This window comes from Eleginops maclovinus, chromosome 22, assembly GCF_036324505.1.
Source record: "Eleginops maclovinus isolate JMC-PN-2008 ecotype Puerto Natales chromosome 22, JC_Emac_rtc_rv5, whole genome shotgun sequence".
Classification (NCBI taxonomy): domain Eukaryota; kingdom Metazoa; phylum Chordata; class Actinopteri; order Perciformes; family Eleginopidae; genus Eleginops; species Eleginops maclovinus.
Genome location: NC_086370.1, coordinates 14,580,015 through 14,592,681, shown reverse-complemented (window position 1 = coordinate 14,592,681; position 12,667 = coordinate 14,580,015). Strand labels below are relative to the sequence as shown.

Sequence of the window (12,667 nt, the reverse complement as noted above, 5' to 3'; positions counted from 1 at the left end):
TCACTGGACAGCCAGACGGCTCAAACATGCAGTTTACACCTGTAGCGAAGGAACGTGTTTCTGCTGCCCCCTGGAGCTTAAACTATGGTCTGTATATATACATACCATAGTTTAAGCTCCAGGGGGAAGAAACACATATATGCTACTTTTTAAATATGCGTACACACTAATAAGGACTGGCAGATGGTGGTGGAAGGCAGTAATGTATTGACTCTGGTGATTATTGATCAAAAATACCATCACTTTTATTTGATTTCTGTTGATTATCAAATTGTTTTTACGTTTGTCACATCAACACAAAATCATAGAGAACTTGCATAAGAGATACTTTGTTTCCGGAGTTTTCACCACCAAGTAAAGGACATATTTTAGTAAAATTAGAGTAAAGATGGCGAATACACTGGCATATTCCATATCTAAAATGCAGAGATAAATTAATTTCTTAAAAACACGGTGGTTTTAGAAACTTTGATTTAATTTGGTTTAAAACAGAGCATACCATTCATATAAATGTATAACATACTATAACATAATTGAGAAAAAGTTGTTGAACACTGTGAAATAACATAGTAATCAATCAATGCATATGTTTTATATTTATTAGACTATATTGCCCCAAAGCAAAAGTGGTCAAAATAAAATACATAGAGGGTAGGATTCATTAAAAATAAAAAACAGATTAATTGAATAATTAAAAAAAGCAAAAACAGAATCATTTAATCATTTAAAACTTAAAGTTATATTTTAGCTCATAAATGAGGAAAAATAACTTAAAGTAAAAGGTGAACAAAAAAATACATCTGAAGTTTGTTTTTACAAGGATGTATGGAATGTTATGTACATACGCAGATTGCTAGCACTTTGACAACTCTCCTACAGTCTGATACTACTACCGAAGCCCCACACACTGAATGCAGGGTAGAGGGGCTGTGTGAATGTCGCCTGGATTTTGTGCATAAGCTGCATGCCATCAGAAACATTGTAAAATGCCAGTGTTCCTGCAGAATAATCCAGGTAGATGCCGATTCGGGATGCCATCGGAGCTGCAATATCCTTGCTGTTGTTATTGTGCACAAAGGAGAATTTGGAGCCACTGCAGTACAGACTCCAGGATTTGTCGTTCCAGCCCAGGCTGCACTCATTGCTGTTTCCTTTACGGCGGATCCCCCTGTATGTAACAGCCATATCCACCTCTGTACCCCTCCAGTCCACCTCCCAGTAACAGCGACCAGTCAGGCTCTCTCTGCACAACACCTGCAAAAGCATGGGCGAAATAAGAGGTTAAAGGACAACATTTACGCATGTTTAGCTTTTATAAGAGGAGAGTTTACTTTTGCCCAGATATGTACTGCAACTACACAAATGAAAACAAGTTTATGATGAGATTCTCATTCAATACAAACAAAAAACATGTAAAAGGTTTTCACAAGAAAGAGAAGTAAACTAATTTAAAAAAGGAAAAATACAAGAATCTATGAAAGCTTTAAGTGAATATATAGCAGAACTATACAGACGCAGATTGACAAAGTGTGGTAAAATAAACTGATTTCTGTCAAGTAGTCTAAAAGAAGACATGTTATTGGAGCAAAATAGCCCAAACTCATAAATCAGACCTGTGCTGTTATGCTTGACTCTATAGTGTCTTGACAATGTGATCATTTTGGCTCTGTAGAATTCACAACTCTTCTCGCTCTCTTCTTAGGCACTCATATGATTTTGGCGGGCAGTTTATATTCTCACCTGTTGCCATTGTTCAAATCGGTCTGGGTGGTCAGGGTAATTCTTGGGCTCACTCTTCATCGTTGCTGTTCGGTTTCCTTCGGAGAGATGAAGGCTGCGATGGACACTGTTGACCTCGAAACTCAGCTGGCAGGAGTCTAAACAATGCAGGACAATGTCATTATTAATCCTCTCTGTATTGATGTTAAGTATCTGTTTTCCAATGACATGCTATATGTTTTTGCTATTTGTCTCTTTTCTTTTAGCTATTTCTTCCCTTTTCCTTCTTTATTGGGTTTGGCATAAATCACCCTCATAAGTGCTTAAGTATTACAAAGTTATTCCACTAAATCTTTGATGATTAACTCTAATGCATCAGCTTGTAAATATGCTTTACCCAGGTGGAGTTACAGTGGGAACACCTGTGTTTGTTTTAGTGATACTGAACTGTAAATCCGCTTTCTTACATATCATCAAACCAGTTCTGCAAGCAGCATGCCTTTTGTAACACTCCGAACATTGTTTCACCTGATGGTGTAGTCATGCCTTTGTAAAGCTATATGTCAACATGGCTGTCCTGTTATGAACCTTAGGACAGATTAGAATTCACTTCACTTCGTTGAACATGAGCAGGGTATGATATGACTGCAGTAGCCTTGTAAACTTGCTTTTGCTAAAGGTTCCATTAAAGGTTAAAGGCATCCTTATCTGTAAAATGGAACTTATTAACTCACATTTCAGGAAGTCTTCTCTTGTCCTCGGCTCTTCTCTTGTCCTGGGTTCTTCTCTCATCCTTGGTTGTTCTCTCGAAATTGATTCGCTTTCTGTCTTTGTTTCAACCTCTTGCGTGATGTAAACATCATTCACTTTAAAGAGGTAGATAAAAAACACAGGGCAGCACAAGTTTCATGAGAGCAAAAACAGACTAAAAAGGAACTAAAGAGGGGCATCAAAAGCACAGATTTGTTTACCTGCTCCTGAGATTTTTCTCATTTCGGTCTTGCTGACTTCTTCTACTTGTAATTTCAGTGCAGCGATGGCTCTCTTGGTGGCATCAAAGGAGTAATTGGGAGCCGCACAGATGTTGTTGAGGTCTTCATATCCGGAGGGGCCTGACAGAGACTGCCAGCTCTGGTAATAGAGAAGAAAGATAGAAATGAGCATAAAGAGCTTCTTCATGTTTTCTACTAAGACTCCTGATTTTTGAACTATATAGGTCCTCAGTGCACATAAACCTCACCTGCAGAAAGTGTATGTGATCATCGGTGTGTGAGAGCTTATCTAGGTCAGTGTGTTTCTTCCTCAGCAGAGTGATCTCTTCCTCCAAGCGGTCCAGCAGTAACTCGGCCCGTGACACAGTGGTCTTTTCGTGGGAACGGATCATCTCCTTGACTTCATTGTACTTCCTCTCAATGGAAAGCAGAAGCTCACTGAAGATCCTCTCGTTCTCCTCTAGGGCAGTTTGAGCCGAGTGCTGAGGAGATACATCACCAAAGGAGAGTTTGTTAAAATATGGATGGAAAGTTTTTTTTTTTTCCACAAACAAAAAACCCTATGTTTTTGCATTGTGTTATGTTTGAAGTAGTTTTTGCTTACTTTAACTGATTCAACAGCTTGACGGAGATCCTGCCACTTTTTAACTCTCTGGTCAATCCTAGTCTGAGATTTGTGCAGCGTGGTACCAAGTTGTTTCTGCAGAGGAAATTACATTAAAGTGTTCATGTCAACCTTTAAGAATAAATAAACGTTTAAATCATTGTGTATCTTAACCAAAAGTTTAGATGGACAGATTGTTTTACTCACTTGTTTCTCAGTCCTCTCAGTTCCAGCCGGGACGATGTCGTGATGTTTGTGTTCATCCATCATGCACAAAACACACACTGATGTCTCATCAGTGCGACAAAAAGCCTCCAGCAACTTGTCATGCTGTGCACAAATCTTCTCTCTCATCTGACCCGTAGCTTTGACCAGCTTGTGCTTCATCAGGGCAGGGTAGTCATAGTGAGTCTGGACGTGGGTCTCGCAGTAAGATGCTAGACACACCAGGCAGGACTTCTCAGCCTTCTGCTTTCTAGTTGTGCAGAAGTCACACAGCACTTCCCCGGACTTGGCCAGACTAGACCTGGACTGGTTACGACTGGTAGACCGACGAGATTTGTCCGAGTTGTATCTGTCTAAATCTAAAGACATATTTCAACTAGGATGTCTAACAATTATGGGAATTTAAATCCACAGGTGCTTCAGCTCAGCAGAAATGTGTAGCAAAGTTTGTAGGATCCAAAGCTAAAGAAACGCTTTGATAAAAAATAAGCAGGAGGAAGTATCCGTGGAGAAAATGAGGTCCTGAAGTTAACAGCTTCAGTGAAACTGTGAGACTGACAATGTGTGTGACAGAATGTTAACTATGTGGTCTACTCTCATTGTAAAACCAGTATTCCGGGTTGGGCATTTATTACTCAGGCAATGGGTGTTACTACAAATACGCTCAAACAAAGAAGAAGACAAGTTGAAACTTCCTTAATAAAATATAAGTCTTATTTGTGTATAATTATTTATTACATTTGAAACACATTTATGCTTGTATCTCTATTTATTATTAATAACACAATAAACAACCGTAACATGACATTCATTTTATTTTAAATCATATTAACTGCTGTTAAATCATTAGCCCATACTCAGTGTTAAGTAATAACTTTACCCTTGTTATATTTGTTTCAATACCACATTTGTCTTATGTCTATCTTTAGACTTTTGCCCTTGATATCTACAATATTTGCAACCCATTCTATCTGGACATTAATCAAACACTTGCTCTGTGAAAACAGCATCATCTTGTGGGACTAATTCCTTACTACATACGTTTTATATCTGCCTCTATCTGCCTCTATATTCGTCAGTATACTCAGAACTATGTAGCATTTAAAAACAGATTCAGCATTGTTGCGACCTCTTGCGCTTTGCAATATTGTGCAAATACATCACATTTCTACCTATCAATAAAAAATAAATGTATGCAGTAGGATTAGTTTACTTATCCTTCTTCAAATGCTCATTGAGTTTCTGCTGGTGAATGCCTGGCTCAAAGCTATCTACTTACGGCAAAAGCCTTATATCGTTACATATTTTCACTGATTTCGCTAACATAGTTTACAATTGGTAATGAGGTTAGGTTAGGTATTATCTTTTTTTTCATTTTCTGTGATAGACTACCTTTCAAGTTTTTCGCCAAGTGAACTAATTGAAAACAAAAGGAAAATCTATAATATTTGGAAAATGACTGAATATCTTAAAGAAGACTAAAACCAAAGAGGTATGACAGTAGGCCTGCAAAAGTAAAAGTAATTATGGTGAGAAACAATTTGTCACACAATAATTGTATGTAGGTATATTATCATTTGCGCTGTGGCAATTATACCAGCCCAAACGTTCAAATATTACAAATGAATGCATCAATAGATGCAATCCAATAATATATTTTTTACTGGAATGGACTTGCTTGATTTTCTTTTCTTTTTTTTGTAAATTGAATTACAGAAGTGTTTCTGAATAAGCTCCTGTTTTTCTCCAAGCCTATAGGGGGTGATAGTGGTCTTCTTGCTGTATTGAAATGACGCTAAAGTGCGTTGGTTGTCCAACGTTGGCGCCAGATGAGCTGTGGCGCCAGCAACACACACAGGCAGAGAGAGAGGAAGACACATAGCAGTTTGACCAGCCTCACAACAGCCTGCAAAGCCCTGCCTCAACCCTGAGTTTGAAGCATATAAACGACTCCTTTTTTCTCTCTTTCTTCAGCAATTAAAAACTAAAAGGACATAAGGTGGGTGTGCATGCAAGCTTTTTAAAAATATGTATTTGCATTAAGTCAAACAGTTTTGATCCTGACTCCTAGCGATTGTTAATGGTTTAAACTCTAGTTAATGTCATAAACAGTACCAGCGTTAAAGGGTTGCTCTGTTTAATGGAAAACGGAATTATTTTTCTTTGTTATGATTCACTGTAGTAGTCAACGTATGTGTTGTTTATTTTATGTGTCCAGTTATGATAGTAACAAACTTTGCAATGGAAAAACACAGGGCATGTCTTGCTTTGGTTGATGCATTTAGTTATGTTGGAAACGCTCAGGGAAATACTAATATAACGGTATGGATCTATTTAGCTTTGAGTCTCATCCAGATTATTTCTGATACTTGTACTTTATGGATTTGGCCTACGCGCCTTTCTTCGCCTTTGCATGCGAAACCATACTTACTTAACATGGTCCGATGGGCGGTAAAACAGTGCTTCGGCTCCAATGTTTTACAATCTACAGGCTGCTACTAAACAGGAGAGCAGCCTTTAGCGTTGCTAGCCAAACTGGATTAGCTGGCTTGTTAGCTTGGCATCATGGCTATGTAGCCAGCACGCTAATATTGTCTCGGCTGGGTAGCTGCTAACACCAGCAAGGCCGCCATTGAAGTCGTGTGTGCTGGTTGGTGCTGCCGCAGTAGAGGAGGGCTTTAGGGTCTTAGCCAAGATTTACAGTGCCGCCTCAAGCAGCAGTTGAATTAGTTCTCTGGTCCTTTTCTGTTCGGTTGCCCTTTGTTAGAGCTGTTTTTGCTGTGGGAAGTGTGTCTTGCCTGGAGTGCTACGTAAGTAGAACGCTTCCTTTCCCGGGCTTTTCGCGCAGCATTCATCGCCCTCACGGTTAGCCATCTTTGTTTCAGCTAGCAAACTCCTGGTTGGAACTGCCGTGTGGCTCTTAGCGTGCTAACACACTTACCATTAGCCTACGACGTTGCTATTCGTTGCAACTGCATATTTTACGAGGATTCAATGCCAGCTACACGCTGTCATACGTGTGTTTTTACAAGCTGTGTGTGTGTTTGACTTGGTGCGACAGCGCTTCTGGGCCAGCTCTAATTCAATATGTTGTGGAGGGCGGAAGCTAACGCTGCTAACTAGCTAGCGGCAGCCATCTTAGGCGAGCATGTAATCTTGGCTAGCTGGATGTGCTGGTGTGGCACAACAAGATGGCCTGTTAATACTCGCACAAGGAGAGTTTCCGCGTCGGCCGAAGAATCTCAAATAACCCCCGATTAACTATTTCTAATAATATTTTAATGTAAGTATTTGTGCTGTTTTTGGAGTCCTTACATGTACTCGCGTGTTGCTTTTGCTATGAAGCTAGTTAGCTGGCTAAATTGCGATCACATTAGCAGCTAACACAATGCTCTCGTTAACCAGTCGCCCCTCGACCATAGCCAGCTAACTAGCTGCTATGAAGGCTATTTGTAGCTGTTATTGAAGGCTAGCCACCAACAGTTCAATGTTTAACAACAACGCGTTGCTCTTTTAATGCTTCCACATATTTCAAGTCGTTTTAGAAGTAATGCATGCAAACTGCAGAGACAATGGAAATATGTAGGCCGCATAGGTTTTGGCTTGCGGATTAAGTAAGAATTGGGAGGTTGATCACGACAACTTGATTTTATCATTTGTGTTAGCTATTGATAGTTTGGCTATCAAATTGACAACTTTATTTGCTAAGTAGTACTGCATCTTGCTGTTGATTTTATATGATGCACGCAGTTATGGAAACCTATATAATCAAATATGAGCCTATGCATACCTCAATGTTAAAGTACTAAAGGTTTGTGAATTAAAATGCAACCAATATTGTTTTAGGGAACCAACATAGACGAAGGGATACTCAGAAGTACAAACTAGTTACACATATCCTGTGTTAAGGGCTTCCCCTTTGTTTACGCTTGTGTTAACCAAACACTCAGCCAACCCTCGTCTTTGTTGTTGATACCAACCAAGAGCTATATTATGTGTTGGCCGAGGTAGAAGTGCATGTCTGTCCTTATAGCACAGAGAATAGAAGCTGCTTGAAAACTTATATTGCATGTGTGTTACTCTGCTTTTTAAGATCAGATGATTAATTATGTTGTTTACCAGATAAGACTTTATTTAAGGAAATTCTTGTGCCGGAGTTACAAATGATACAATAAATACAGCAGCGTACTCATTACAATAACACTAATAATAATACAACTGTAAACTTACAGTTCTGTAAAAGAGTCAATTAAACAAACTACTAAAAATCTTTCTTTTAGAAAGTCTGGCTTTAATATTAGTATATGGTTTGTTGTTGCCTCTAAAGGTGCGTTGACAGCCTTTTTAAGACCTTTTCGGTTCCAATTTTGTCAAACCAAATGTAAAAAGTTCTAACATCAGCCACCACGGGAGTCTTTTGTACACCAACGATATTACGGTAAAAGCACAATTTGTCCCTTTTGATCACTCACCTGGATTTTTTTCATTTTGGATTTATTTATTCGTTATTGATAATAGGATGTTGACGTAATATAGTTAAGATAACATGTGTAACATTTTCTGTTGGAAGCCTGTTTATATAAATGAGGGCAATCTTCTAATTTATGTTGTCTTTATTTTCTTTTTTGCAGGTCTGCTCACTGACTAGAGCACCAGCGTGACGTGGCCCAAAACAAAGATCCATTTACCCCGATTCTTTTTAGTGTGTCCCCGTCCGGCTGAAAAACGGAGGTCGTGGGGCTGGAGTGTGTTCTCATGGCCGAGTCAGAGACTGAATGTGACACACCCGGGCTTGACACGCTTGGGTCGGAGTGTGTCATAGCCCACAGCCATGTCGACCTTCACTATGGAGCAGAAACTGAGATCATGACTGAAGAAAAGCGTGGATTAGAGCTGGAGATCCACGGCTCAGACTTAAAGATCCAGGGACTGGGTTCAGATCTCGGAGCTGTAGCCTGTGTTGATGCAATTGTAGCGGAGTCAGACCATGACTACATTAAGGTGGAACATGGCGAGATGCACTGTTTCACTGGTGCGGAAATCAAGACGTCAGGAGGCGAGACTCTGCTGGGAGAGGTGCTGCTTAAGGGCGACAGCGAGCACGTGGTGAAAGTGGAGTCTGACCATGGTGGGGAGTTGACAGTCGAGTCTGAGAATGGTGTAATCATACATGAAGCCCATGGACTGCAGTGCAACGAGTGCGGGGAGATTTTTGGAAGCATAGCTGATCTTCACCAACACTTTGAGATCCATAAGGACCTGAACCCCTACATCTGTGTCCACTGTGGTGAGAGCTTTGCTGTGGAGGCCAGCCTCAAACAACATATGAAGATTCACATGAAAGAAAAGCCCTATGTCCCCCCTGGAGTTGAGATTATGGGCAAAGATGTTATCGATGCCTTCAGCCTCAAGTCTCATCAGATGATCCATTTGCCAGACAAGCCCCACAGATGCTCGGAATGCGGTAAGAGCTTTGCAGCTGCCATCACCCTGAGAGAACACATGAAGATGCATTCAGAGGACAAGCCTTACAAGTGCACCCAGTGTAGGAAAAGCTTTGTCCGCAGAAGGCATCTGAAAAAGCACCAGGAGGTCCATGCACGAGAGAAGCCATATACCTGTGGCCAGTGTGGCAAAGGCTTTGCCACGACTTCCAACCTAAAGCAGCACCAGAAGACCCACGCTGCAGTCGTTCTGGGAGACAAACCCCACCGATGCGCACAGTGCGGAAAGTGTTTTGCGGCAGCTGCCACTCTGAGAGAGCACCAGAGGATCCACTCGGGCGAGAAGCCGTACAAATGCAACATGTGCAGGAAGAGTTTTGTCCGCAAACGCCATCTGAAGAAGCACCAGCAAGTCCATGCCGGAGGGAAGCCCTACACCTGCAGACATTGCAACAAGGGCTTCAACCACTCCTCCTCTCTCTCACGCCACCACAAGACCCATCTGCAGAATCCAGTGTTTTCTCCTCCTCAGCCTGGGAAAACCCTGTCCTACGGCACTCCCCCAAAGCAGAGGGTGCACCAGCAGGGAGACAAGCCTTACATGTGCCATCACTGTGATAAGGGCTTCAATCATTCCTCTTCCCTGTCCCGGCACCAAAGAGTCCACTCAGAGGGAAAGAGTTACACCTGTGCTCACTGTGGCAAAAGATTCAATCACTCCTCCTCACTTGCCAGGCACCAGAGAGTCCACTTGGAGAGCAAACAGCAACAGCAGCAGCAGCAGCCCCAGCCTCCACAATCGCCGCCGCAGCAGTACAACACCATCCCCACAGGGAAGGGATTCCCCAACAACGCCTTCCCAAAACAGCGCATCCTGTCTGTTGAAAAACCATACAGGTGCTCCCAGTGTGGAAAAGGCTTTAACCATTCATCTTCCCTTTCCAGACATCATAGGATCCATGTAGACCAGTGAGCATCCTCTCCCACCCTCACTGTCTCCCATGCAAGAGTAAAAACACCCCCCCCCCCCCCCTTTTGTTCTACTGATGGTCCCATCTTGACATCACCACAGGAAACGTCAGGCTAACTTCTAGAGACAACAGTGGTCATGTCTTGCACATTGAGGTGGAGCGTCTGCAAATAAATCGACAGTCTTCAGGGGGGAAGTAGCAGAACCCGGGATCTCTGCGCTCAGAATGCGGAGGGTGAAATAATAGATTGTGAAGGAGCCTCTATTCTTGTTTGTGATTGTGCTTCACTTCAGGACCTCTCTTGAACACTTTTAAATAAATAAAAAAAAAAGGAGAAATGTGATTTGGTGATCTAAAATAATTGTTACCTGGGGAAAATATGCTTCCCCCTCTGTCGGTCTTTTTGATAAGAATTGAGTTTATGTACCTTCAGTCGGGAACATGCGCTTTTCAGCTGCAACTTTATCCAAGGCTATCAACACAATGTGGTGAACAAAAACTTTTTCTCTATTTCAATTGTTATTTCCTTTCCACCACCATAACCCATGTGTAACAAACATCCAAAATCCAATGTAAATACTGATTTTCTTTTATATATATGTATAGGTGACTAGTTTGCTGTTCCAAAAGATTACATTTTTGATAGTAAGATCCACTTTGATCAACTTTGTCACCACCTTTTTTTTTTTTTTCCTTTTACGACTATAATTTGTTTTAAGTGTTGGAGATCAACATGTTGCAGGTGTTCTCATGCGGCTTTGTTGTTGAATTTGGGCTCCATCAGACATGAGCCATCTTGTATATTTATAAGGTGTTATTCTTGTATGTCTATGATGGGTTAGCGCTGCTGCATCAACTGTACAGAGAGCAATACTGGCTGAAACCCTGATTCTATTATGACATGCAATTTAGTTATTAGGAAATGCATAATAGAAAATAAAAAACCTACTGGGCAGCATATTCCAACATGATCCGTGTCCTAATTATTTACCGTGCCGTTTCCTCTGTACCCTTTGCACCAAATGTACATGAAATGCAATACCACACTTTGTTTATTGCTTTGGAGACTAAATCAGCGTGTATAGAATATAGGTTACTCTTACTGATGATGGTCCGTAAACATCACAATTTGATTTAAAAAAAGGCGTATGTATACTAAAAGACTTCAGGAGGAAATCTCACTTCTACAAGAATGAAATGAATTTCCAAATTCTAATGGGTTGCGCTCTATTTACTGTTCTGTGTAAGATATCTTTTACAAACTGATGTATTTTTTTAGATATGGCTTGGGTTATATGAAAGGGAATGAGAGATATACAGTTTTTATGGGAGTGAACATGACAGCGAGCAATATTTTCTTTTCCTTTTTTGGATAACATTTGTGCTTCACACTGTAGCATAGATTTCTTCCTTGTGTTAGATAGGTGCCTTATTGCATGCTATGTAGAAATGTATGCCAAGCTGTTATTTGAAAAACGTTTTCAGGAGTCTTTAGTTCTTATTCATACTAACTTACCCTACATTTTGATTTGATGTCACTGAAACCTATTGCTTTTTTTTTGCTTTCTTGTATATTACCATGTGTTTACACTGTTACGACCATATTGTCTTTCTTTTCCCCCTTCATTTTTTTTTGTCAATGGCCTCATTGTAGAGAGAAAAATTGTAAATTATCCATATAGGCTTCTCCTAAGGGCAAATCCTGTAACATCTCTCCCAATTTGAGTGGCACATATATGGATAAATAAAGGTTGTTGACTCTCTTGTGGCTTTTGATCAATGGAGTACAGTTTGGCAATGGGAGACGTATTTAACCTCAAGGCTAAATAAAAGTCATCATTCACAAATTACTAGGATTTTGTTTCCTTTTTATAATCATGCACCAACAACTGAAGATAATGAGACCAATTGTGACACTTTGTCAGATTACTTTTAAATCAGCCTTCATGTTTGCACAGTAAAATTTAGACGGCATTTAACCATCCTAGATTTGGCCAAAGTAAGGGATTTACAGACATATGTTTACGCTGTGCACTGCCTACAGGTGTCCACTTGGTGTCACTATCATCTAGTGTTTTGAAGGACCAACACCGACCAGTAAAAATTATTGAATGGGGAAACGCCAGACTTGGAGCTGGCACCAACCAGTGTGTTTATTTGTTGTGTTTAAGGGCCCCTAACATTCCCAGATTCATCAATTGGAATTTTAGCAAAACACTCGCATTAAGTCCTGCCGAGTTAAAGGTGTACTCTGATCTGTGTGGGGAAAGCTCTTGGAAGTATTTTGGAAACATCAACATAATGTCAGGAAGCTTACCGCCTTCCTATACACTACAATGGTTTACATTCCTTCACAGCTGGAGGACAGACTTAGGTTGCCCATTGAGGTGGCACAGGGTTAAGATCCACCATCGCAATAAGCTTCAGAAATAAGAGCATATCAGCCGTCTGGGTGCAGAGCCATGTCTGGACACCATCACTGAATATTTACACTAGAGATAACACCTTAACATGTGCTGTTAGAAGCTATGCAAATCTTCAAAGGTCACATAGATTTGAATAAATGGATGTTATTAACAGTTTGAATAGAAGAGGACAGGTTGGTTGTCATTTCTTTACTTTAATTTGAAGCCCTCAAAAGCTATCCATCCTTATTAACAATGGGAAAAGGAAGCCTAAAGTATGAAGTAAAAAAGGAGTGACCTTGCTCTA

At 40.6% G+C, this 12,667-nt stretch overlaps 2 protein-coding genes across 4 annotated transcripts; one reads left to right on the top strand and one right to left on the bottom strand.

The window, feature by feature from the left end:
* Positions 1-220: 220 nt before the first annotated feature.
* On the bottom strand, positions 221-4,115 carry LOC134858532 (tripartite motif-containing protein 16-like). The gene is made up of 7 exons (XM_063874487.1): positions 3,523-4,115; positions 3,316-3,411; positions 2,960-3,193; positions 2,691-2,850; positions 2,454-2,585; positions 1,741-1,877; positions 221-1,254 (listed from the first exon to the last, which is right to left on the bottom strand). Exons 1-7 carry the CDS (start codon positions 3,907-3,909, stop codon positions 874-876), a joined length of 1,527 nt encoding a protein of 508 aa, XP_063730557.1. The 5' UTR covers positions 3,910-4,115; the 3' UTR covers positions 221-873.
* A 1,230-nt stretch (positions 4,116-5,345) lies between these two features.
* On the top strand, positions 5,346-11,805 carry si:ch211-198a12.6 (uncharacterized protein LOC563253 homolog). Of its 3 annotated transcripts, none has more exons than XM_063874899.1 (2): positions 5,346-5,539; positions 8,172-11,805. In XM_063874899.1, the coding sequence occupies exon 2, from the start codon at positions 8,296-8,298 to the stop codon at positions 9,955-9,957; it is 1,662 nt and encodes a 553-aa protein (XP_063730969.1). In that variant the 5' UTR covers positions 5,346-5,539; positions 8,172-8,295; the 3' UTR covers positions 9,958-11,805. The 3 variants fall into 3 exon arrangements, with proteins under 3 accessions (XP_063730969.1, XP_063730970.1, XP_063730971.1); XM_063874900.1 differs by lacking the exon at positions 5,346-5,539 and adding an exon at positions 5,960-6,350; XM_063874901.1 differs by lacking the exon at positions 5,346-5,539 and adding an exon at positions 6,483-6,823.
* Positions 11,806-12,667: the final 862 nt, after the last annotated feature.